The sequence below is a fragment of the Danio rerio genome, chromosome 13 (genome assembly GCF_052040795.2).
Source record: "Danio rerio strain M-AB ecotype USA chromosome 13, GRCz13ab, whole genome shotgun sequence".
NCBI classification, from domain to species: domain Eukaryota; kingdom Metazoa; phylum Chordata; class Actinopteri; order Cypriniformes; family Danionidae; genus Danio; species Danio rerio.
Genome location: NC_141033.1, coordinates 31,550,981 through 31,578,787, shown reverse-complemented (window position 1 = coordinate 31,578,787; position 27,807 = coordinate 31,550,981). Strand labels below are relative to the sequence as shown.

General features: G+C 37.0%; 1 protein-coding gene across 4 annotated transcripts in view; it reads right to left on the bottom strand.

Annotated features, from left to right (window-relative positions):
• Positions 1 to 27,807, bottom strand: part of LOC147834222 (uncharacterized) — a 204,824-nt gene that overhangs the window by 89,780 nt on the left and 87,237 nt on the right. For 3 of the 4 annotated variants that reach the window (XM_087279495.1, XM_087279493.1, XM_087279494.1), the window contains exon 3: positions 4,673 to 4,796. In XM_087279495.1, the coding sequence (XP_087135621.1) occupies positions 4,673 to 4,796 (124 nt within the window). Of the gene's footprint in view, positions 1 to 4,672; positions 4,797 to 26,209; positions 26,801 to 27,807 lie in introns of those variants that run through there. The other variant, XR_015506021.1, reaches the window with a different exon arrangement.

Here is a 27,807-nt window from a genome sequence, read left to right as displayed (position 1 = left end):
ACCAGCCTAAACTGTTGATTCAAGGCAGGATGGATCCATGCTTTCATGTTGTTGACGCCAAATTTTGACTCTACCATCCAAATGTCGCAGCAGAAATCGAGACTCATCAGACCAGGCAACATTTTTCCAAACTTCTATTGACCAATTTTAATGAGCCTGTGCCAATTGTAGCGTCAGTTTCATGTTCTTACCTGACGGTAGTGGTCTTTTGCTACTGTCACCCATTGCTTTTGTCACCCATCCTCCTTAAGGATGGATGTGTTGTGCATTCAGAAATGCTCTTCTGCATACCTCAATTGTAACCAGTGGTTATTAGAGTTACTGTTGCCTTTCTATCAGCATGATTCAGTCAGGCTATTCTCCTCTGACCTATGGCATCAACAAGGCATTTGCGCCCACAGAACTGCTGCTCACTGGATATTTTCTCTGTATTATATCTGTAAACCCTGGAGATGGTTAACTGGGAAAATTTGCTTTAACGAGCAGTTGGACAGCTGTACCTAAGAAAGTGGCCAGTGAGTGTATATACAATTTATGAGGTGAGAAAAAATGGGGCTACGTTCATTATTAATGAAATATTTTATAAAAGGTGTTAATATAATAAGGCAAAAACATAATAATAATAGATGTTCACAAGACATTAATACACTACATTTGGTACTCCAGAGTTTTTGTTACAAAATAATATGAAAATCTCCCTGACTACTATGGATCAGTGTTGCTTGAGAGGTCAGACAAGCTACCCTGGATGGAGTAATGGTTGATATGGCTACCTGGATGGAGAAGTTGTGTTGAAGCGCTGAGAACCATAAGCAGTTCTATCTTTTAAGGTTGAGTTGAAGGTTATCATCTTTCATCCAGCAAGAAATGTCTGTCAGACATGCAGAAAATTGAGCAGCTATCAGTTCATCATGCTGGAATGAATGGTAGAGTAAAGTGTCATCATCATAGCAGTGATAAGCCATGTTTCTGAATGATCAATCCTAGTTATGCAATGTACAGTTTGGAGAAGAGAAATGGTCCAAAAACAAAAGCCCTGGGGCACCCATGTTCGATGTTGCAACTTTTATATTTCACTCCTCCAAGACACGCTTAATGACCTACATATTATATTGGCTACAGTGTGTCTATGTAAAGTACAGTGAGCTTACAAAACAATGTATAAAAGCGGGTGTACAGTACATGTTGTGTGTGATTAGGAATTGCATTTGCAGGATGATTTCACTTTTAACCATCTGATTCTGAAGATGCTGTTGTGTTGTCCCTCATCTCTTTCCTACTCCCTGTTACCATACACACTTTTGCAGCTTTTTAAAAAACTGTGGTAAGACAACACCACTGATGAAAATGGGTTTAGGATCAGCACATGAATTATCATTTTTGAAAATTTAATACATTTATGGTTTGATATCTTATTCAAATCGCATTACTGGAAATTTGTTTCAGTCTGACTGCTCTTATCACACTTTACGCAGCTTGTTTTGTCTGTATTAAACTTAAAACAAACATATCAGACATGCTGAAAGTCACTACGGAAATTGGGTTGTGTTGCAAATTGAGCGGAAAATGACAATATACTTATATAATGTCCTCTGGTTGGCCTTCACACTGAAAACATGGAGACAGTAAGAAATGACAGCATGAAATAAATCCACACATGCCAGCTTTCTGCGTTTCTACCCCTGCCTCATAAAACAAAATAATCCAACAGAACAGCATGTTGTCATGTTGTAAGATAACATCTCTATTGCAAACTCTCTTGCTGTCTATTGGATTTGCAATACCAATGCAACATCCCTGAAACCAGTGCGGATATTTTGTAAAATGAAAGAGTGCCATCTAAAAAAAACAATACGATCTGAACAGTTGTGATGTAGGGTGTGTACAGTTAATCATTTAGATCAGATTCCAACTGGAAACACAAAAACTTATAGTTTCCTACTGAGAAAGGACTGCATTTAGCAATAAGTTACATCTGACATCACTTTAATGATTTCAAAACAAGTTTAAACAGCTTGAGAGATGGGGAAATACTGAGAAGTCAATGGCTTTCAGTTTACAACATTCTCGAGAATCTCTTCTTCTCTGTTTTTGGAAGGTTTGGAAGAAGAGGGGTGCATGTAAACCATCACTTTTTTTTTTTGGGTTGAAATATTCCTTAATTCACAGTAGAAATTGTAAAGGATACATTTACAGTTGTAATAACTAATATTTGCTCCTCATGTGCAGTTTTAATTATTTTTTAAAAACATCCCAAGTACTGTACCGTTTAGCGGAGACATTTTTTCAACACATTTTTAAACATAAATAGTTTTAGTAATAGATTTCTAATTACTAATTTCTTTTGGTTTTTCTATAATGATGTTAATGTAATGTTTATGCACTATACACGTATTCAATACTACAGGCATCAATAGCACGCCTGCAGCTGGTTCAAAATGCAGCTGCTAGGCTTTTAACTGGGACAAAAAAATTCTCTAGTATCTCACCAGTTTTATTGTCTCTTCACTGGCTCCCAGTCCAATTTAGAATTCAATATAAATTATTGCTTCTAGTTTTTAAAAGTTTGAATGGTCTGGCACCGACTTACATTTCTGAGCTTCTTCACTGGCACACTTCATTGAGGCCAATCAGGTCTGAAAACACATTTCAGCTAGTTGTCCCCAAAACGCGGTTGAAATCAAGAGGTGACAGGGCTTTTTCTGCTGCAGCCCCCCCGACTGTGGAATGGTCTGCCTTTACAGATCCGGTCATGTTCTTCACTTGGTGCTTTTAAAGAGCCCATATTATACATGAAATAGGGTCATATCTTGGTTGTAAGAGTCTCCAACAACAGTCTAATATGCATGCAAGGTCAAAAAACACTTTCATGGTCTTATAATCTGCATTTATTTTTACCTAATTATCCCAGCGACTCCTGTATGAATCGTCCAGTGATTCATTTGTTCCCAAACCCCTCCTTAGCGCGGAGCTAATCTGCGCTGATTGGACCGATGACAGTCTGTCGCGATTGGTCGACTGCCTTCAGTCAGAGAGGGAAATGGCCAATAGCTAATCAGCAATTTAAAAAGTAATCACAGTTCATACACGCTCGATAGTGTATGCGTGGATTTTAGCTGCCACACTATGGCGAGTGGATAGTGCTACGGATAACCGAACGAAGGAGACAGCCGTGTACTCGCCATACCACACACACACAAAAACACACACACACCTCCGGATGACAACGCTCCCGCTTCCGCCCGCACCCGCCAGGTTTTAGCCTGAGAACCCGCTCCGTTTTCTGCCCGCCGCGCCCGGTCCCGCTAGAGCGGAGAACACAACCAAAAATCACCCAGTATACAGTCCAGACAGCCACACAGCACAAAGCTCGTTCGTTCGTTCGCTCTCTCTCTCTCTCTCGCTCTCTCTCATACGCTCTCTCATACCAAGCAGACTCTCTCTTTCTAATTCACATAGCAATATCCGTGATATTGCTAGACAGCCCGCTCCCGTCCCAAATTAAACCCGTTACCGACCGCTCCCGCGATTTATTCGGAAATTTATTCCCGCGCCGCAGAAATCTGGCGCGGGGACAGCCGCGGGAATAAATTTCCGAATAAATCGCGGGAGCAGAACTCTAGCACGGAGCTCCATAAACAAACAGCACGCGTCGCGTTTTTAACGTGACTTTGCACGCGATAAGATAATATATCCAGTTAACCTGATACAGTACACGCGGTTACAAGTAACAAATCACAACTAAATACATTTGCAAGCTAGAGTAAACGAGGCAACAACTTTAACCGCACGTACTTACACTTGAGAAATGGAAGAAACCCATCCTGACGTCCATCAGTTACTCTTTACTGATCCTTCCTTTAACAAACTCAGATGAAGTATTCTTTGTAGCATGTAGCTTCCAGAAGTTTCCAACTGCTTGGTTATAATGCTGAGGTTTCATCTTTGGGTAGAGACTCAATATATCCATCTGCAGTGTGACTTCAATCAACCGGCATGTTTGTGTGTGTGTGTTTGTGGGTGTGTGTATGTGTGTGTATGTGTGTGTCTGGGTTTCTGCGTCAGAGGGCGGGGCCTCAGGTTTGAAATCTCCCGGGTTTGCGCGTGCACGTGAATAACTTGGTTTCGTTCGTACGTCATGGCGAAACACCTAATGAATCGTGATCAAGGCGACTCGTTTGAAGCACTATGAGTCGACTCTTTTATAGATGAATCAACAGTTTTAAACACTGTACACTAACAGATTTAAGCCTTAGCTGGATACTTCACTTCACTTAGAGCTGTGTTACACACTACATGGAGGGGAATTTTCAAAAACCCATAATATGGGCTCTTTAAGTCTCATCTAAAAAATCACCTTCTGTCTCTTGCCTTTAATTGTAATTAATTTTAATCTGTTTTATATATTTTGCAAATTTTTTATATAAAGGTATAGATTTTGTATGCTGGTCGTTTTGTAAAGCACTTTGGTCAACATCTGTTGTTTTTAAATGTGCTCTATAAATAAAGCAAACAAACAACATATAGGCTCATTCTGAAAACATAGCCCTATATACATTTTTGGAGATCGCCAATTAGGCAAAGCTACATATGGCTACATTTTATCTTTAAAACGACCGCTATAGAGCAGTATGACGTCATTCCTTTTCTCGATTACCAGCTGACCACTTACCTCCGTATGGATGGCTTTTCCACTGTTATCAGTTTGTCCGATAGCTCCACATGTACATTGGTGGACTTGAGACGCAGAGCAGAGTTGACCGTGACAACAGTGTTCGAATCCGGTGAAGAGTGCTCTAGAAAAGAAGATAAGACAAAAACTAAATAATAAAATTAACAAGTAAATAACAGGGTGAGAACGTGGTCAAATCTGAAAACATGGTAAAAATCAGGGAGCTTTTCTTTTTCTGGATTGCTTTTTAAAACACAGCGGTTGAGTTAAGGGAAGTGGGTGGGCGGGTCAATCGGTACATTTTAAAACACAATTGGTTGGATTTAGGGAAGGGGGAGGGTGGGGATACCGGTCAGTCAGTGGACATCGGCCTCTGGTGGATTTATGTGAGAACAGCAGGCATGAATGGCACTCGCAAGAGAAATTTGGGATCTGAAAAAGGGGACACACGAAAACAAAAACTGTAAAAAAAATAAATAAATAAAAATGTAACTCCAGGGAAGTATTTTGCTCTCTCCATAAATATATAAAGGGGTATTTTAAGGTGATTTAAAGGCTTAACTAGGTTAGGCAACTTAGGTTTCGTAGACAAATCATTGAACAACAGTAGTTTGTTCTGTAGCCATTTGAAAAAAAAAAAATCTTAAGAAGGCTATTAATATTGATCTAAAAAAAGTAAAACAGCTTTTATTCCAGCCAAATTGAAAGTAATGCATACTTTTTTCAGAAGTCAAAATGTTATAGGAAATATTTGTGAAAATGTCCTTGGTCTGTTAAACCTCAGATAGAAAATATTTTTAAACAAAAAATATTTTCACAGAAGAGCTAATAATTGTGCCTTTAACTGTATATGTTCAAATTTAAGCATCAATCAACAGACATCAATCAAAAGGAACTAACACAAAATAATACTGAACCTAGAAGAAGAGTCTTCTTTTTATACACACAAAAACAAGAAACAAACTGCAACCCAGAGCAAAAAAAAAAAAAAAAAAAAAAAAAAACTTTATTTTTCTCAGACCTACAGGCCACATTACCTCATGACAGAATGCAGACTGTAGACAACAAGGTTCACCAGGCAGCCACAAAAACATCAGATATGTCTGCTGATGGGCGTTTGACAGCTTGGTTTTTGATAAGATTTATGCCTCTAATGGGTAATGGGTGTCCTGACCTGGCCTGCAGCCATGTTTTACCAGACCTGCATGAAGATGAGGGGATGCTTCCTCCTTATCTAAGACAGCCACCACGCTCCCCCTCGGGCATGTAAACTCTGTCATTCCCACCTTGCTAACCTGCATATTTTGGACAGTGACAGTATTGGACAGTATTTTCTGTAAAAGCATTTACCTGACACATTTCATACAATTTTATTTTTTTATTCTGGGTTTTGTTTATTATTCTAAAAAAATGTTATAAAACTGGTGCCTCTAAGGCAGATACAGGAAATAATAACAAACAATAACTTTTTTGTATGTACAGTTCAAAATTTAAAAAATAATAAAATCCTATAAATTTATTTACAATGTATATTCATTTACAGTTTATATTCATGAGTATTCATTAACAAATAAAATACAGCAGATATCAAAATATAAAATCTGCAGATCAATATCAAAATATTAATTGTTACAGACCTTAAATGTTTAAAATATTCCTATCACAATTTATTTAAGTGACACCAGACTTTTATTTTGACAGGTTGTTGTAAATGTGCTTTCTGTGTGTACCTGATATGACAACAGTTCTTAAGGGTGGATACTGTGGAGGCAAAGGGGTTCAGAGGGGAGTTCCTATAGACCCCCATCCCGCCAGAGACGCTAATTACTTTTGGGACCTTGAGATTTCATGGGATTTAAACCAAAGGGGGTGCAAGATATTCCAATTTACTCCAATACTTGATGTTTGCTTCCATCAGTTTTGATTTTTAAATCTAAAAGCAAACATGCTGTGTGCACATTGCTATAACACTGATAAAGTAAAATGCTATTAAGAAAGCATCCGCCCACATGGCTTTCTCCCTCAGGACTGTGCGTTAGGTAATAATCTCCAGGACAAATTGTCCATCCCCAAAAAACACAAAGACGAATAAAGAATACATCAGTCTCACATTCAGCATTTGCCTGAGAAAGAAATTTTGGAGGGCTACAACTAACATTTATTTTGACAGTAAAACTATTACATTTTAATCTTATAAAAGTATTTGTTTTATTCAGCTACCAAATTTCCCCCCTCATATTCTACCACTGTAGTTTTTCAAACAATAAATTATTTTGGCCTTGAAAACATAGTAAATAAATCTGTTTGGGCTCTGCTATACAAACAGAATGTCAAATACAGTAAAAACAGCTTACTATGTTAAAGTTTAGTGTTTACATATTAGAATTATTAAAACAAGAACAAAGATTTAAAACTAAATGTAAAGGAAAAGAATGAAAATTGTATATAATTTTCTCTAATATTATTTTTAGTCACCAGAAGGGCTGATTAACCAACATCATCTCACGGTAATTCGTAACTTTTTGATTTAGTGGCTAATTCGCATGAATTAATACAAATCTTATTCATACAATTTAGAACGATTTGCTTATTGCCCTATGACCTTTGGGTTTAGGGGTGGGGTTGGGTGCCACCTCTCATTTTTAAAACTGCATATTTTCGTACGACTGAACTCGTACAAATTTTTACGAATTAGCCACCAAACTGCTAAAATGTAAAATAGCTACGTTTGCTCAAGAGATCAGCCTGGATTAACTTACACCTCAAGCATTGCAGACTGCCATCTTGCGATTCAGTTTATATTAAAACTGAAACCGCTGGACTTCAGTATTACAGTAGGATTACTGTAGTATTGTTGTTGTCTTCATCTTCTTGTCAGGATAATTGTTCTTTTATGGTGTTTTAAGCATTTTGTGATTACAACTTGTTGTACATCCAACCAGTTGTAATCACAAAATAAAGTCCTCCAGGGTGATTCAGACCCCTCCTCACAGTGTCAAGGCCTGATCCGGGGTTTATTCTAGGATAACCAGCTGGATGTAAATTATCTAAACCACTATCTATCTTATAATACAGAGCTGTGGAATTCTTGATTCTGATTGGTTGCTGAACAGGTGGCCAATTATTTTCAGATAAACACAGAGATAACATTGTATAATATATATATATATAGCATTACAGAAACATTCTAACCATGAATTATTTATTTATAATTATTTTACAGCCTAAAAGATGAGAATCATATCAAAATAAAATGAAATGAAAAAGCTACAAAAACACAAAGATGCTCTCTCTCTCTCCCTCTCTCTCTCTCTCATGAGTCACAAGAGTTCATCAGTAAATAATGGTTACTTTAATTACTTGTTAGTACATGTTAGTAATTAATGTATTAATTAACATTTAGGTTGCAGTTAATATTAACCAACATAAACTCATGAGCTGTTAATGTATAATTATGTCATGACTTTACTTGGAGGGGCACATTGCCATTAACTCATCCTTAACTACTCAAACTCCTGTGTGTAAACTGTTCGTGTTGATGTTGACAGGACACCTTTCCATTGTTATTCAGTGTAAACACACTAGACAGATGTACATAAGGAGTTCATAGTTAAGAATGGGTGATGGTGTGCCCCTCCAAGTAAAGTCATGGAAAAAATTATACATGAACATATCATGAGTTCATGATAGTTAAATTAATCAGAAACTAATTAATAAATTAATTAACAAACAATCATGTACTAACAAGTAATTAAGGTAATTATTATTTACACATAAACTCGTGACTCATGTTGTAGTTAAATTTAGTTCATGATTAGCACATGCGTTCACTTATCAATAATTCATAATAAAGTAATGTTTAGTTTACATATTAACACATCATTATTCATGTACTATTATTGTAAAGTGTTACCAGAAAAACTAATACTATGGAAGTCAATAGTTAACGTTTTCCAACATTTTTCTAAATATCCTCGTTTGTGTTTAACTGCAGAAAGATAAAAGTATGAAATGAGTAAAAGATGTGAAGATGATTCTTCATTTTTGGTTGAACTGTGCCTGTAACAACAGCATTAGTCAACTTGTGTTTTTCTTAAAAATAGATTTGCTCTAGTAGGGATGCTGCTGCTACAGTAGATACTCTTAAAATATCTCTCTCAAAACCATATTAATAACTGTATGTGTATGTGTAATTACTGCATTAGTCTGTTATCAGTGGCTCAAGCCTCAGATAGTACATCTATAATGGTATTGCAATTCGCCAGGGAGGCTTTGAATGAGATGCAAAAGAAATTACATAGAGGAATGGTTTGAGGACAAAAAACCTGACAAATATCTTTAGTTGAGGTAACCATAAGTGGAATAGAATTGAATTATCAGAAAATAATAAACACTCACACCTGCTCCACATCATGTCCCCATCACCACCTCGGGTGTGCATTAATTTGTAACAATGCAACAGCCCATCGTAAATTATTCCTTACTTATTATGCTCCTATATTTTATTGTGCACTTTTCCCACAGCAGCTCACTCTGTGTCCTCTGTTGTACTGCATAGCATGTACATTTTATCAAAAGAAATGCATACAGTAAAGAGATGCAAGAGGTTACTCAATGCAGATATGTGGTTAATCGATAATCAAACAGGTTTAGATTCTAAACAATATAATCAGTTGCTACAGCTCTAAAATGTTCACATATCCAAAGACATCTTCATTCATTCATTCATTCCTTCATTCTTTTTCTTTAGTCCCTTATTTAACAAGACTCACCACAGTGGAATGAACTGCCAACTATTCCGGTATATATTTTACGTAGCGGATGCCCTTCCAGCCACAACCCAGTGATGGGAAACCAAAGACATCTTAGCAAAAGTAAAAACAACAACTCTCTAAGCATTCAAATACAGGATGAGAGATTTAGTTTGTTGATGAAGTCATAATTCAGATGTTTTAATAGGGCAAGACATGGACATTTACTGAGAGCAGTGAAAGAACAATGATCAGTTTGTAGATGAAGACTTGTCCTACGCCGCCTTTGTCCTCTAGTTTTCCTTTTCTAATATCCAACAAATTCTTTGACAGGAAAAAAAAACTAATTCTGAGGTCTTTGCTTGAACATGCGCTCCATAAGATTAGCATGTGATTAGGCTTGTTGCTAGCATCACTTATGATTCCTGTTACTCTGGGGGACGACGCGTCAAATATCACACTGAGAGAAAGAGTGTTATTCACTTCTGACAGCTGTTTACTAAATGCGACGCATATCTTGTGTAAATGAGAGTAAATAAAAAACATTTCACATAACCTTCTCCTTCATTCATTCATTCCTTCATTCCGTTATATATGCTAAAGACTTTCATAATCTTTTAGCACCATATTGATTAACGTTTCATATCAATGAAACGCACTAGCAAAAGTGTCACCTATACTTAATGATGATGCCCCAGCCTGACAAATGTTAATTACTTTTTAGACAGTTGAAAACAGATAAGGCGTCATGCTAGGTAAACGAGAAGGGTTGAAACAAAGCCATAGCGTGCTCATTCACAGCATAATACAACAGAGTCACACTTAAAAAAACAAAGAGTTAGCATGCTAGCGCAGATGTGTCCTGATGGAGTCCGTTATAAGCAGGGTTGTGTTGTTTTGTGTGTTAACTAGTATATTTAAACATTTTTTTTACCCCAGGCCTACGCGTGTGCTCCCAGCAGGACCCATTTGAGAACACAAAGTGGAGCTGTCATGCCTTTTATTGATGCAAGCAAATGTGAAAGTTATGCAAATGAGGGTAGAGATTTGCATATCAGTAAGAACAAGGATAAGTATTTTTGCCTTAACTTTATGCAAATGCCTTAAGAATTAAAGACCATATGGAGCTCGTACATCTACATTAATGGGTGATGCAGTCCTCCTCTTTGAAAATAAGAGATTAGGCAGAATAGGACTCGCATTTCTCCACACTTCAGAATTAGCCATGGTATTGTGAGAGGCTTCGGTTTATCATCTGCGGCTCGACTTGAAAGACCCCCTGAGCACCTGCCCACCCACACGTACGGCACAGTGACCAATAAAACCAGGAGGAACAGTAAACCAGCGCTCATCTCGATTCTCATATCGTCAATCCGCTATCACAGTTACTGCCAGCTCTGTGATTTTAATAAGGGAGATGCTTTCGTTTGGCTGAAGTGAGAGATGATCATAAATGTGTAGTCTTTTAGAACAAATCATTTGTTGTAATTTTTCTGATTAATGGAAAATGTGAAAAAAACTACACAAAATGAAAAATATATCCATCAACAAACATTGTTCATTTAAATTATTTAACATATCTCAAGCCTTCTGAGGGCTTAAAGGTGCAGTAGGTGATTGTCTTCAGAAACATTTTTGCTTGTGCTGGTTGAAAGTCTCTTCACATTCCATTAGTAATGATTAAATGATCTAAATGTATTTATATGTATTTTTATATTCTAGGTAAGTCAAAAAAAATTCATCCAATTAAAAATTCACAGGCTGAAAATTCCCATAATTCTGATAAGTAGCCCAAAATGTCTGTCAATAAATGTAGATTCGTACAACTGCCCACCCTTTCATGCAGATCCGCTGTTTGCGTGTGCATGCTTGTCGCGTTCACATGCACATTAATGAGAATGACAGCGGTAAAAATACATGCTAAATCAAAACTTTTAAAATCCTAAATCAATGTTGGAGTTACTTTTGCACGCTGGAGAAAGGATGACACTATCGCTGAAGTATTTCTATTAGACAGGTAATGTTATGTTTTAAAAGTATTTTCGCAAAGCTGGTGAAGATTGTGTTGTGTTAGGAATTAACTGTATCAAAAACTACAAAATAAAGAGACTTTGGTTATATGCACAGAAACGTGGTTCAGTCACTAAAATCTTCCAGTGAAAGATTGATGTGACTATTTTCAGTTTCATAAGGGACCTTTTACAGCATTGATAATTTTGATCTTTATTTAGCTTAACAACAAAACATAAGTAAATAGCACTATTCCGCCTAGCATGCTTTACTGGGGTAAAGTTGCTTTTATATTCACATTGGTTAATTTTTGAACTATGAAAACATGTGATGCGCTTCCTCTATTTTTTACTATGCCATTTTGAATACTTGATCTGAAATAGAATGTAAGTATGGCTTAGTAATAAGTGTAATTCCTGCAATCCGCCGGCCAACCACTAAGCATACAGTAGTATGCTGAGACCATCGATCCTTGAAATATTGCACATTATGACAAGCTTTGCTCGCTACACAATTGAAATCGTGCTAGATAAAATACAGTTTTTCGTTCAGAATTGTAGTATTATAAAGAACTATAGTTTTCTAGCAGGCGACTGACATGATCTAGTGGGCTGTCTACTGTCATCTTTAAAATGCACATTCGTGATTTCAGGAGGTGTGGCTTTGTACTGCAGGGGAGGGACTGTGTTTCAAAGATATGCTAAGGGATAGCATTTTAGCAAATCATCTACTGCACCTTTAACAATAACTTTGCTGTAGAACCAAATTAATAATAATAATAATATTAATAATAATAATTATTATTATTATTATTATTATTAATATTATAATATAGCAAATTTCCTATGGTATAAAAATATTGGTATATGGTAATATGGTATAAAAACTATTTCACTTTACAGTAAAATGATTCATTTTTTCTAAACATATCAAGTTTTAATTGTTGGTACCTAACGCCACTTTATAGGCTTTTATGATTACTCCAGCATATGTTTTACACAGCAGATGCCCTTCCAGCCACAATCTAGTATTGGGAAACACCCAAACACACTCACTCACACACATACACACACACACACACACACACACACACACACACACAAACACACACACAAACAAAAACACACACATTTGCTTGAACATGCGTTGAACATGTTGCTCTTAGTTGTGTAAATTGCTACATTGTCCTCATTTGTAAGTCGCTTTGGATAAACGCGTCTGCTAAATGACTAAATGTAAATGTAAATGTAAACACACACACACACACACACACACACACACACACACACACAATTTAGCGTACTCAATTAACTTATACTGGTCAACCGGAGAAAATCCATGTGAACACACATTCTGCACAATTCAATTCACAAATCACTACAATGATACCATAATTCAATACACATGAACAGTAGAGATTTCATAACATTACATCATTTGTTGCATTCACAAAAATCACCAGGCTCACTGATAAGAGTTGATTCAAAAGAATGATTATTTCACTGATTCAGCAACAACACAAGGTACTCAGTGAAGCTGTATTGGCTTTGGCTGTTCACAAGTTCAAAACTGCTCACAAAGGGGAAAGATTATCAATAAATAAATAAACATCATACAAATTATTATAAATCTATAGGAGACATGGAAATTAATAAAAAAAATAGTCTGTTCTATACAGATGAATGAAAGTCCTTTAAATTTAGAACAAACTAAGTGTGAATAAACGATCACAGCTTTTCTTTTAATTTAGCAGAAAGTCACAGATATATAAGATGGGAAGCAACGCAAAAACATTGACAAATGCAGAAGTGTGACTGTTTGCGTATGTACCTGCTGTCTACAGGGGGCAGAATCATTAACTTACAGAGGTCTGCGTTTAGGGATAAAGGCATAAATGCCATGGATTTCTGCTTTAATTGACCGCTCGGTGGGTGAAATGTCAGCTTCGCCAGCTCTGCCGGGTCGTACATGGGGCTTAAGTGTGTGTCCTGTGTGTGTACAGTGTGAGTGTGGGTGTGTGACAGACAGAACAAAACCTCTGAGGATGTGGAGATGGAAGAGACAATCAGAAAGGTGTGTGAGGGAGCTATACTGTAATTAGAGAGCAGGAGAGCAGCTTTCGGCACAAACATGAACAGAGTCTGGGGAACAGAGACAGGTACAAACAGCCTGAGCATATGAGAGAGAGAGAGAGAGAGAGAGAGAGAGAGAGAGTGAATGAATTCACTAAGTCATTTTAGTGCAATGTTAAATCGTTCATTTCACTTAAAAATGTATTCATTTTTTTGTTTCACTCATGTATTAAGTTCAACTTAACCAGTCACGTGACCTCAAAATATTAAAGTATTAGAGTGAACTTAAAGTGAGTTAAAGCAGCTTTCTAGTGCCATGCTTTCTGTCAGGCCATATAAAGAAAATAACTGTTAAAATTAAGTGCTAATCTTGTGTTTTTTCAAAAAATTAAAATGCTGGGATTTGTTTGTTACTGATTGTTGACTATTATTCCGAGGACAATTCTACAAACAAAAACATGACACCAAACGATATAACATAGTGAGCGGTCTATGATTATTCAAAACAACCAAAGCTCCCAGACCTTCAGCCATCAGTCTGTGGTCTGGCTATGTGAGATTACATTATCCATATAATAAAAAAAAGTCTCTTTGATAGTTACATTAACACATGGTGTAGAGGTGAGTCGACAAAACTAAATTGGCTGTAGTGTATAGTACGTGTGTGTGAATGAGAGAATATATGGGTGATTCCCAGCACTAATGGTTCACGAGTTAGTGTACGAGTTAGCTGGAAGTGCACCTGCTGCATAAAACATATGCAAGAGTAATCAGCGGTTCACTCCACTGTGGCGACCCCTGATAAATCAGGGATTAAGCCGAAGGAAAGTGAGTAAGTGAGTGAGTGAAATTATAATCAACATTAAGACGAATACACTGTAAAAAATTACAGGGCTCCACACAATTCCTTCATGTTGTCCCAACCCAAATCCAATAAGTTAACATAAAAAACAAGAATTGTGTTGTTTCAACTCTTTTTAAATAAGTAGTTTGAACAAGCAGCAATTAAATTTTTTGAGTTAATGAGAGACACTTGTGTGCCCCAAACTCATTACAAACATATTGCAGTAAATACATTTCCACAAAGATTTTAAAGTAAAAAAAAAAAAAAAAAAGTTATTAATTACTTCCTCTTATGTTATTCCCAATAATCGTAGACCTTAGTTCATCTTTGAAAAACAAATTAAGATATTTAGTATGAAATCTGAGAGTTCCCTCATTCTCCAACCATACAGACAGCAAAGTTCACAACGTTTAAAAGCAACTTCAAAACAGACCGTATGTCTGCAGTGGTTCAATCAGAATTTTATAACAATATAAGAATACTTTGTGTGCAATTAGAAAAACAATGACGACTTCTCCTCAGTGTCAATATTGTGTCACGAATACTGTGCACTGATGTAAACCTTCCAGATGCGTACACTATTCTGACACTGAGAAGAAGAAACTGTTGAATAAAGTCATTGAGAAGTCATTTTCTCATAGCCAGTATTGGGGGTAAAGCATTACAAGTAACCCGAAGTTATGTAATAATATTACTTTTTTAAGTAACAAGTAAAGTAACTAATTAGTTTTCAAAATAAAGTACTAATATTTGAGTACTAAATTTTGACATTTTATGTGAGTTACTTTTTAGTTTAGTTAATTCACAATTAAAATTTTAAAAACATTATAAAAACGTTTTGCTGAATAAAAATGAACGTAGTGAGAGAATGTAGAAACAGACAGAAATAATGTAAATCAAAAGTAACTCAAAAGTAATGTAACATATCACCATAAAAAGTAACAGGAAAGAAACTAGTTACTCTTTTAGGGAGTATCTCAATATTGAGAAGCATTACTTTCTAAAGTAACTTTTCCTAACACTGCTTATAGTATCATAATATTCTGATTGAACAACTGAATATGATATATTTTGCATTACAATATTGAGTTACTCCCCAACAAGTAACTAGTTCAGGGGTGCTCAATCCCGTTCCTGGAGATCTACCTTTCTGGAGATTTCAGTTGCTACCCATATCAAACACACCTGCCTGTAATTATCAAGTGGTGTTCAGATCCTAATTAATTGGTTCAGGTGTGTTTGATATGGGTATCAACTGAAATCTGCAGGAAGGTAGATCTCCAGGAACAGGATTAAGCACCCCTAAACTAGATACTTTACTTTTTATGGTAATTAATGTGTTATGTTGCTTTTGAGATACTTTTGTGTTGCCTTATGTCAACATGTTCCTGCATTCTCTCATTGGATGCCATATTCGATGCGACTACGTTCATTTCACCTAAAACAGCTAAATCTGAACTTTTCAGGTTTTACAGTATTTCATTTCAGAGCACACACCTATTGTATGTCACACACTTCTTTTGACGCACACATCACTAACTCCTCTCTCAGCTGGTTTCATTGACCTCAGAGGCTCATCCTGTCTGTTTGAGATGTCCATGCCCTCTGCATTTGACCCTACATCTTCTATAATGTGTCATGTGGATTTTCTTTCAAATACTACTGTCCCTCTGCTTGGGTTAAGTACCCTTTGCTGGAAGATGCATATTGATGTATTGAGTCGTTAAGCTCCACCATCATTGTGGGGCTCAAGGGCTAGAAGATCATAGAATGAGATTGATTTGCAACCCTGTCATTTCCTTGAATGTTAACTTAAGTAGCACAACTGGCACAGATACTGAATGACACTAACAGCAAAAAAAAGGAAAAAAAAAGAAAAAAAAAGAAAGAGGTATTGGTTAAAATGCAGGTCATACAAGTGCATGACATATATAAATAAATAAGTAATAATAATAATTGTTTACAAAACCAAATTCACACCTGGTATATACTTTAAAAAATAGATACATAACACATACAAAAATAACATGTAAAAATTCCTAAAATATTTATAAAAAATTATAATTAAATACCAGGTTGGAACCCTTTTTCCTTCAGAACTGCCTTAATGCTTTGTGGTACAGATTCAACTGGAAAAACCCCTCAGAAACTTTGGTCCATATTGACATGATAGCATCACACAGTTGCTGCAGGCTTGTCGGCTGCACATCCATGATGCGAATCTCCTGTTCCACCACATCCCAAAGGTGCTCTATTGGATTGAGTTTGGTGACTGTGGAGGTTATTTGAGTACAGTGAACTCATTGTCATGTTCAAGAAACCAGTCTGAGATGATTCGCACTTCATGACATAGTTCGTTATCCTGCTGGTAGTAGCCATCAAAGGATGTGTACACTGTGATCATAAATGGATGGACAAGGTCAGCAACAATACTCAGGTAGGCTGAGGCATTGACAATATGCTCAACTGGGACTAATGGGCCCAAAGTGTGCCAAGAAAATATCCCCTATACCGTTACAACAACAGCAGCAGCCTGAACTGTTGATACAAGGCAGGATGGATATATGATTTCATGTAGTTGATGCCAAATTATGACACTACCATCCAAATGTTGCAGCAAAAATTGAGACTCATCAGACCAGGCAACATTTTTCCAATCTTCTATTGCTCAATTTTGGTGAGCTTGTGCGAATTGTAGCCTCAGTTTCCTGTTCCTAACTGACAGAAGTGGCGCCAGTGTGGTCCTCTGCTACTTTAGCCCATCTGCCTCAAGGTTGGACGTGTTGTGCATTCAGAGATGCTCTTCTGCATATCTTTGTTGTAGCGAGTGGTTGTTTGATTTACTATTGCCTTTCTATCAGCTTGAACCAGTCTGGCCATTCTACTCCGACCTCTGGCATCAACAAGGCATTTGCGCCCACAGAACTGCCCCTCACTGGATATTTTCTCTTTTTCTAACTATTCTCTGTAAATCCCTAACTCTAGAGATGGTTGTGCATGAAAATCCTAGTAAATCAGCAGTTTCTGAAATACTCAAACCAGCTCATTTAGGACCGACAACCATGCCGCGTTCAAAGTCACTTAAATCACCTTTCTTCCCCATTCTGATGCTCAGTTTGAACTTAAGCAGATCACCTAGACCATGTCTACATGCCTAAATGCATTGAGTTGCTACCATGTGATTAGCCGATTAGAAATTTGCATTAACGAGCAGTTGGATATGTGTACCAAATAAAGTGGCCAGTGATAATAACATAAAAAATTCCCATTAACATGCAATTTGATGTAATCCAATCAATAAAACCTGATTGTATCAGCATTTTGACATTTCTATTTTTGAGCATTTTGTGGAAATCTACGGTGCAAGCACTCAAAATAAGCATTTTACAATGAATCGGTTTTATTATAAATATAAAAAGGGACTTTCAAACTTTCTAAAGATATATATATATATATATATATATATATATATATATATATATATATATATATATATATATAACCAACCCCAAAAAAATCTCAGGAAATGCAATCATAACAAAAGCAATAGTGTGTTGTCATGCAGTTGTGAGCATTGTCTCCAAGTGCATATACAGGGCCAGAACCAGTGGCACCTTGGATTAAAATACAAGCAATAATAGTGTGCATATTTTTAATTTCATAATGCAACCTGATCTCTATTGGCAGCTTGTAGGCTGAGCCTGCTTGCGTCGGGCAGTCAGGATCCCCATTTATCTAACGTGGGCTGCCAGTAAACCCAGCCAAATGCAGCTATCGCTCATTACCAAGCCATATCCAGGAATGGATCCTGCAAACTCCTACTCCATTCGAGAGCAGTGACAGCCCCGAACAACAGTGGTGACAGGCCTGCGCTGTGACAGTTTTTGCAGAAAGGTCACATTCAGCCCGGAGACAGCAGAACAGACGCCATTGCATGAGGTGTTTAGCTTGGGAGATAACTTGAGGAAGTAGAGCTCATTTAGGCTTTTATATCATTTCTACCCAAAAAACAGGTAAGCAGTATATAGTGGTACAGTAGGTACACTATGCAGGTGCAGAGCAACAGAAATAAAGTAAAGTTTGCTAAGCTACAAGCAAAAACTGAATTTCTCTAGAGCCTCTAACCCACCACACAATCTGAAAGCCTGTAAAGAATGGTGTCAACTGTCAACGTACTAAACTCTAAACTGAGGTGCTAACCTCTTCACAAGGAAAAACACTCCATCCTTTACACAACTTAGCTTTTCCCCTCAACACTGACTCTACACTAGTGCCAAACTGCATCTTCCATGAGGCATAAAATGTTTGTTGCGCACTAAATCAGCACATTTCAATGACTTCTGAAGGATTGTGTGTCACTGAAGTTTATAGTGTGCTGCATTTACTTACGATGATATCGCAATCGTTATTTTAATCTGCTTGTACTAAAATTAATTGTATATTGCTACTTTAAAAAAATTGAGCATTGTGTTAGTTAAGGCAGTACATATCAGTCAAGATTGCAGTTAAGCTTAAGTGTACAAATCTGGTTATGAGATCAATCAGAGAGCTCTATTTACATGCATAAACCCAGCTTGGCTGATACCTCATATATAGCAATATATACACTTACTTTCAGCTAAGAACAGGAAACTGACACTCCTGTCAGCTAAGAAACAGAAAACTGAGGCTACGATTCGCACAGGCTCACCAAAATTGGACAGTAGATGATTGGAAAAACGTTGCCTGGTCTGATGAGTCTTGATATCAGCTGTGTCATTCGGATGGTAGGGTCAGAATTTGACATCAACAACATAAAACCATGGATTCATTCTGCTTTGTATCAACGATTCGGGCTGGTGAAGGTGGTTTAATGGTGTAGGGGATAGTTTCTTGGCACACTTTGAGCCCATTAGTACCAATTGAGCATTGTGTCAATGCCACAGCTTACCTGAGTATTGTTAGACATCCATCCCTTCATGAACAGAGTGTACCTATCTCCTGATGGCTACTTCCGGCAGGATAATGCCCCATGTTAAAATGCGAATCATCTCAGACTGTTTTTTTGAACATGACAATGAGTTCACTTACACAAATGGCCTCTACAGACACCTAATCTCAATCCAATAGAGCACTCTTGGGATGTGGTGGAATTAGAGATTCACATGATGGATGTGCAGCCAACAAATCTACAACAATTGAGTGATGCTATCATGTTAATATGGACCACAAAGGATTAAGGCAGTTCTATAGGCAAAATGGGGTCCAATCTGGTACTAGTAAGGTGTAACAAATAAAGTGGCCAGTGAGTGTATATTCATCCAAGTACATAGTTATCAGATCCCCCCCCCTCTCAGCAAATTACATAAATTCATAATTGCCTCTATTGGTTTACGCATGAATTCTGATTCTGTTCTGTTACCCATATGGAGGTTTGACTTGCTGCTGCTCTAATCGCTCTTTCCATGGGTTTTTCCAGTAACTGATAGCACAGACAACTATACACACTGAGTGAATGAGTTAGATTTTCTGGTCTTTAGGTGATTCATTGAGAAGATGATTCATTCAAGAATATGCCCAATTGATTAATTCTCAGTGAATCAACCATTTTGAATGAATCATTGGACTGAATTAATTCTGATGGAGTCCTTGTTTGAATGAATGATTCATTGCTTTGTTAATCCTACATTGACATTTGAATCTGTAGCAGAAGGAAATTGTTCCTCACATAAAGGTTTTTTCAACATAATAAGTGTTCTTTTTAATGTACACACTTGTTCCATTCATATCTATACATGCTGAATCACAACTGTGCCGATATAGAGCCATATCGCATATGTGGACATTGCATATATCTGCACAATGATATTAATGTAATCTATCTGCTATATCACTAAAAGCTACATTACAGAAATGAATAAGTCAACATTAACAGTCAATAAAGTTTCACCTTGCCTTCAGGCACAAGCATCAAGAATAAAGCGAAAGGAAGTGCCAGGTAAAAACCTCTTACTGGCAATCGACTGCACAAATGGAGAAATTCAAGCAGTTCTGAATGTAAAATCTGTCGACAACAACATCATCTCCATTACAAACTGTTATGATTCTCTCTCTCTCTTTCTTTCTTCCTCTCTCTTTCACACACACACACAAGCACACACAGGATTTGTTCCCCCACATTCTTTGAAGCAGTGTGTCTCAGGAGCTCAGGGGGCGCTTCAGGTTTGCTGTGGACCTATCAGTGCCAGACAAGGCGTTAGGATTACACACACACACAAGATTAAACCAGCGCCTTCGCCTGCTGGGATTTCAACCAATTATCAGTTGCTGTCTCACGGGATCTCGTGCGAGACCAGAGACCGGACAGAGGATGAAGTCAACCCCGCTGGTTCCCATGTCCATCTCATGTCCACCGTCCTGTCACATAGAGATAAACACGGCACGCCTGGAAAAGCTCAGTGTATCACACAAAATCTAATCTTACAATTTAGCTGCAGGAAGCCTGCTGCTTGAACGCTTGTTGTGCTCGAGTGTTGTGTCTTTTGTTTCAGCGGCGAGCGACATAAATGGGATTTGGAGGGTAAGAGAGACTACTTTCAGGCGGCCGCACAAAAGAAGGGCTCTTTGTTTCCAAGTGCAACTGTGGTAAATTGAAGGACCCTTGTGAGAGCCAGAGAAAGTGAGACGAACAGAGTGTAATGAGAGCACTCAAACACCATATGCTGCTCTTCTGCTCCCAAGGTTGCTTTTTATTTTGCTGCTGCTTTTGGGCAAGTCTTTGGAAAAGGCAAGCCAAAGTGACCTCAGGAAGTGCACCGTCCCCTCGCTCCACTGTCCCGAAGCGGTTTGGGCCACCGAAAGACCTCTAGCGTGACCTGGAAAACCCTAAAGACTAAATGCCACACAAAACACCGGCAAAGCCCACAAGCTCGATGCCTAAGGTCTCGTTTGTACCTCAAAGTCTGTTAACTGAGCCCACCGGGGTTTTGTGAAGCGGTGAGAGAGCGCAAGGGGGATTCGTGTAGGTCAACTCAGGTAACTGACCACAATACAATTTTCACACCGTCAACACCTTTGATGCAATGCAGAAGTTCAACATAAAGGTGTGATATTGGCGTCGAGGGAGGCTGGAGCCAATGGCGGTGGGCGTCCAAACACTTCATGGTGGTCAAACTTTAAAAGCGAGTTGTGAAGGACACACATGGACCTGCCAGCATAATCCCATAGGAAATTGTAACTATTTTAAGAGGTGACAATTTTATATGTGTACATTGCAGGAGGGAAAAAAAAAATTTTAAGGTTATTATTTGACACTGAAAATTCAGATTTGCCATCACAAAAATTAATTACTTTGTAAAATATAATAAAATGAAAAGAGATATTCAGAATGCAATTTAAAAGGATATTGTATAATACCATTTTTATTACTTTTTAATCAAATAACTTGAGAATTGGTAAGCATACAAGACTTCTTAAAAAATAAGAAAAGCAGGGCATATTGTCATATTTAAGATTTTTGTTTGTTTCATGAGGCTGTAGATTAAAAGTTATCATGTTTAAATTATATACAGTTAATTCCATGTTTATTTTTTTACTTCATAAGACTTTTTTTTAAAATCTCAATGCCATTGACTTGCATTTTATTTCATGAATATTCATTTCACTTGCATTGTATATAAACGAAATGCACAGTTGTAGCTAAAAACATTCTTGAAATGTACATTATTGGCCCGTTTTCTAATGCATGGTACAGTATGGTATGGTACGGGTCGGTATGGGTCACCTTTATCAGGTTTACGCTTCCACTGCCAAAAGGGTACCAATGGTGTACGAGTTTTAGTCAACGTTGTTCTTGCTCTAGGACATGTCAAAGTAAACCTGTACAGGTCGTTCCAATTTCATATGAAAAGCACTTCTCACAAAACAGATGCTTTATACACACAAATACTTGTGTAAATGTTCATTACTAACCTTTCTATGAACATTAGATTTTAACTGCAGATCAATGACAATGCAAAATAGCCCACTGTAACGTCTGCAATTATTTAAAGTAAATAAATAAATAAATGCAACGTATATGAACACATACAGCCCCTTACAGTCTTCGATATGTTACCGATTACAGAAAACTACACACAGCATACATTTAGCAATGATAATAATTATAAATGGCAGTTTGTTTATGTTTTAGGTTGCTGAAGCAATCATTCTCTCCTTTGTTTTTTCCAGCTTCTCCTTTGTTTTTTCGCACTTCACTTTCACGTTTGACCGTTTCTTAAAGGATGTCAGAAGCACTTCAATAATCACGCGCACTTTATTATCATCAGCTCAAGAACTTTGTTATTTCAAATATAGATGCACGGCGAGCACACGCGAGAAAGAGAAATCAGTTATGCTTTAGACGGCCACTATGGGGAACAGAGATCTTTGTATTTTTGTAAGCCAGAGATTTTTGGCTTTGTAGCTGTTCATCAAGATGAAGACAAGGTTTGTTTTGACTCAGGTCGACCATGGCTCATTATTATATGTATATATTATTATGGTGTAATTTTTTGGCTGTGTAATTAAAAATTGTGCTTTCTTTGTTTTCATTCTCCTAGCTTGTGCACGAGCTAGTGACGTATCTCTGTAAAACAATAGCGTTCAGCTGCGCGTCTTGCTCCGCCTTTTGATACATTTTTGTCATGCTAGGTACCCTTCCAAAAGTGGTAAGGTACAGTTCACTTTTGAATACCTTTTGACAGTGGAAACAGCCATAAAAGCGTACTGTACCGTACCATACCATACCACTCAGTGGAAATAGGCCATAAGGGGCAAATCATTTTTGGTGGATCGGTTAACTTAACCCATTCAACTATCAGTTTAATGCAAATACAAATAAGACTGTACAAATTCATGTAAAATAGCTTATTTAACAAGAACTTAAAAAGGTTACAGAGTTCCATAAAAATGTTCATTGGATAATTACTAGTAGTGGACATATTCATTAAAATATGCGTGTATATGTGTTTGTGTGTACTGGTCTCTAGCCCCTTCCAGTGTGAGGACAATCAGCAGATGCAGAGTAGCGTCACTAAAGGTGGTAGGTTGTAGGTGAGCGGCGCTGAGAGTTAATCTTTAGAGGCTCATCTCTTTTCATGCTTCAAAGCTCCTCTTCAGATAGGTTGTGGTATTTGAAAGCTATTAAAGCCACTGTTCAATCAATGAAGCTACAAAGTGCTAAATTAGAGGGTCTTAGAAAAAGGCAAGAGAGGATGTATGTCTTTCTGTGTGTGCTTGTGGGTGTTTGGTTTGGCTGGTAGCCTTGTTGGCTCCTGCTTGTAGCTGTCCTAAATAAATAGAACACATCAATAAGAAAAAAGGAAATATTTGTAACTTTTATCAAATGCCTATTATGTTTTTTCTCAATACAATTTGAATTGTAAATTCACAAAACAAAAAATGTTTTTGAAATTTAACCAAAGAAACTGCCAGTAAAAAATTATGGTAATAAATGCTAGGGATATCCAGATCTGATCATGTGATCAGAAATCTATAGTTATGAGACGGCACAGAGTTGGACCTCTTTCTTGACTTCACACAGAAACAGCAACGTGTTCGGCATGACATCACTTTCGTAGCAGAGATGCTACTAGTTAAATGCCAGCAAAGTAGAACACAGAAGCAGCTTGAAGCAGAAAGCACAAGTATATCTGCGGTCTGGAGGTATCATAAAGTTGATGACAACAGCATTGCCATAACAAACTGAGATATGTAAACTTGGGATTGCAAGTGGTGGAAAAGAAAAGGCTATATTTAACACAACAAACAAACACAGTTGTTGAATGTTAAATAGTGTGAATAATAAAAAGCAACATCCTGAATCTGTTTCTTCGTTTCTTCGCTCTTCTTTTTTCTTTTTTCTTTACATATTATATAAGTATAGGATCAGGTTTTAGTATCATTAGATAATCAAAATCAAATGACTCGAGAGCAAAAAACCTGATCAGAACATCCCTAATAAATACTAACATACATATGTTTGAATATACTGATACATTCAAAACCTTTGAGATCAGTACTGTATTAAAAATATATATATACTTGTATTAAATAAGGATGCATTAGATTGAATTGAACTTGAATTAATCAAAAGTGATTACAAATATCAAGAACTAAAAAAAAGTTTGAAATGAATGCTGTTTATGTTAAATTCAAAAATCATATTTTTTAAATATTATGGCTTTCAAAAAGAAATATTTCTTGAGAACCGAATCAGCATATTAAAATTATTTCTCAGCAATCATGTGGCATGGAACATTAATGATGGTAAAAATTTTGCAACATAAAAATGAAAAAACATAATAAAAAAATACTAGCAAAGAAAACATTCTTAAGTTGAGTTGTAATAATATGCCACAATTTTCTTGGTCATACTGTAAAAATTACATTATTATTATTATTATTTATTTATTTATTTTACAAAATGTGCTTAAAATTGTTAAAAACAGTAACAATTACTAAAAAGGTTTTGACAAAAAGTCATAAAAGTAAGTGTTTTTTATGTTACTTTAAAAGATTTTTTTTTTTTTTTGTGGATTGTGTTCTGCATCCTAATTGGCTGTAGACCATTGTCAATTAATCTCCTCCATGTTTCCTGTAAAGTACAGAATGCGTTCAGCTTGCCAAATTAAGTCTTCGATCGCTAGCAGTGTAAGTTCCAACAAGGATGCAAAAAGAATTGTAACTGTCTGCTGCAAGACAATCACAAAGTGGGTCGCACACCAGATGCACCACGCCAAAGTGTGCCACACAGCCATATGCATTTTAAAAATGTAAACATAGGTCAGTCTGGCGGTCAAGTCAATGGCTGTGGTGCCCAGCTATGACTCAGGACACTCCTGCCGCACCACAGAGCGCCATCAGATTAATTTCATTTTAAATAAAATGTGAATGTGCGCATCCGCGGTGTGTTATTTCTAATTGTCATGTGCGCTGTGCATACGGTGTGCGACCCCCTTAAGGATGGTGTCTTCTTTAGTTTTGTGGATAAATGACTGCAGAAAAAAGAACATTATACTCGATGTTAACATGATCCGCACAAGAGCTAAAACGCTTTATGAACCTTTTGCTGACAGCGATGATTGTTTGTTCCTGACAACAGGTTTTGATCTTTGGTTCATTTTAGAATATTGGACTTATTTTTCAACGAAAGTTTGAACTTTGAGAGTGTTAAAACAACAGAGAAAAGTGTGAAAATGTTAATGCCTGTAATAATTATTTAATTACTTTACAAACATGTATGAAGTTTGTAGTGAGGGGGTTTACAGCCTTAAAAAATCTAAAATAACTGTAAAAAATAAAGCTGACTACTTTGCGGATTTTGCCTATTAAAGGGTTATTTTTAAAACAAAACTCCCGCGAATAACTTGGGACCACTGTATATTTAATAAGTTTTCACCGGTTTGACTGATGTGAGATGAGATGACTTGAAAATTAATTTAATTCAACTAAAACAATTTAGACAGCAAGATTTTTTTGTAGAGTGTACTACATAAATAGACCTATAACATTCCTTCCTAAACCGCCTGTGCAGGAAGCATGTTTAAGGTTTAGAACACCATTGTCGTTGTTTAATCACATAGAACATGAACAGGCCTACAGTATGTCACTCAATGCTTATCAGTACTGCTGCTCACCATGATATGATACTTAATCACATGAGCTGCCAAACGCTTCCAGATGGCATTTGTTAAGATAACAGCTTTTAAGCTCCATACCAGTGTGACACCATAAGATGGCTACACACATCTGGACAACACAATGCAGCCAGACAAAAAAAAGATAATTTAAGACCTTCAAAACAGTCGAGGACATTTACCTGTTAAGATAATGAGATTAATTCATTCCAAAACAGCATAATAACTTCAGAGACAGAATAAATGATGTATGAAAGCGATGGCCAGAATGGTGTGCATCATTTCCCAGAGTGACTACAGCTGCTGGACTGTGAAATTAGCTCCTATTAGACTGCATTCGTGTTCATCTGCGAGTTTACAAATGCATTTGACTAGTTTTAATGTCCATGACCAGTTATACCAGATGTACAGTATATAGTTCATATCTGTTTAATGCCTTTGTTTCAAAAATATGCAAATTAGCACGGGGAGGATATTTAGTGCTGTGTCAGACGTTACAGACTAATGAGTGTGCATATGCTCCTAACAGCTGCGATTCGACAGAGTAGATGGATATTTTCTGTAGTTGTGCAACAGATAATCATCAGTTGTATCGTATAATGCCCTAAACACTATGAAATCGGAAACCAGCACTTCAAGTCTAAAGGATTCAAGAGATTATTTGAATGCTCAGGTCATTTGCATGGAAGCAATATAGGCAAATCCATATGATCGTTAGAAACATGATCCCCTTGATCCCATGGGCTCAAAACGGAGGCTCAAGGTCCTGGACAGGTTGTGCTGGTCACCACTTTCTGAGAAAACATGAACACAGTTCAGAAGAAAAAAAAAATAGTAAGATAATGTTTCACATGCAAATTTCTGGGCTTCTCTGTTTCATGTGTGACTTTGTAAAAAACAAAATAAGTATGACAGATTGGTTGGTTTGGCTTCAATACAGTAGGAAAATGGGCTCATGCTACATGGTCAAATCTTGTAACCACGTTGGTTTTGTTTATATGATCACGTCAGTGGAAATTTTCCATATGCTTGCTCATATTTGCATCCATAATTCCATCATAGCATTGTCTAATTTCCCTGCTCTAATGAATAAAAAGGGTAAGGAGTGTGGATCATGTGAATCCTGATTAGACACTGACTGCGAGTCTGCTCTGTGGGTGAAGTGTCCTTGGAAACCAAATTTTTATATCTCAATTAAAATTACCCTACACAGACCCTCTTTTAAATGTCCAACATTATTGCAGTTGCTCTCATGTCTCGAGTTAAACAAACCCTTGACAAAATGGTCAGATATGTAACCCTTAAATGTAGAATCCACTTTAAAATGACAATTCTGTCTTATACTGTACGCTGTTCTTATAACCCAAACAAGTTCATTGGAAATATGTGACGCCATCCACTTTCCTGCCAAAACAGATCTTTGCATACATTTCACTGTAGTTTCCAGGTAAAATTAGTCTGCAATGCCAGTTCTACCCCTCACATTTCCATTTTGTGCATTCACGTGAAGGGGTAAGAGTGTCCCCCAATGCTATTTTGGTTGGAAAGAGGTGCCAGACACAATCAAAGAAAGATTTTTGGCATCACACTACAAATGAAAGTGCATGAGAAATCTATTGTGGTTACACAAGCAAGCAAAAATGCAGAGAAAAGTTTGGCTGCAGACCAAGTGCACATGCACGCTCAGACATGCACTCTCTGATATGCATGCTTTTATTGTGTACACATAACCCTGACCCTAACCCTCACAGTGACATCACTTGTTCTATTAAATGCTTGTGTCTGAGAGTGCATGTGTTAG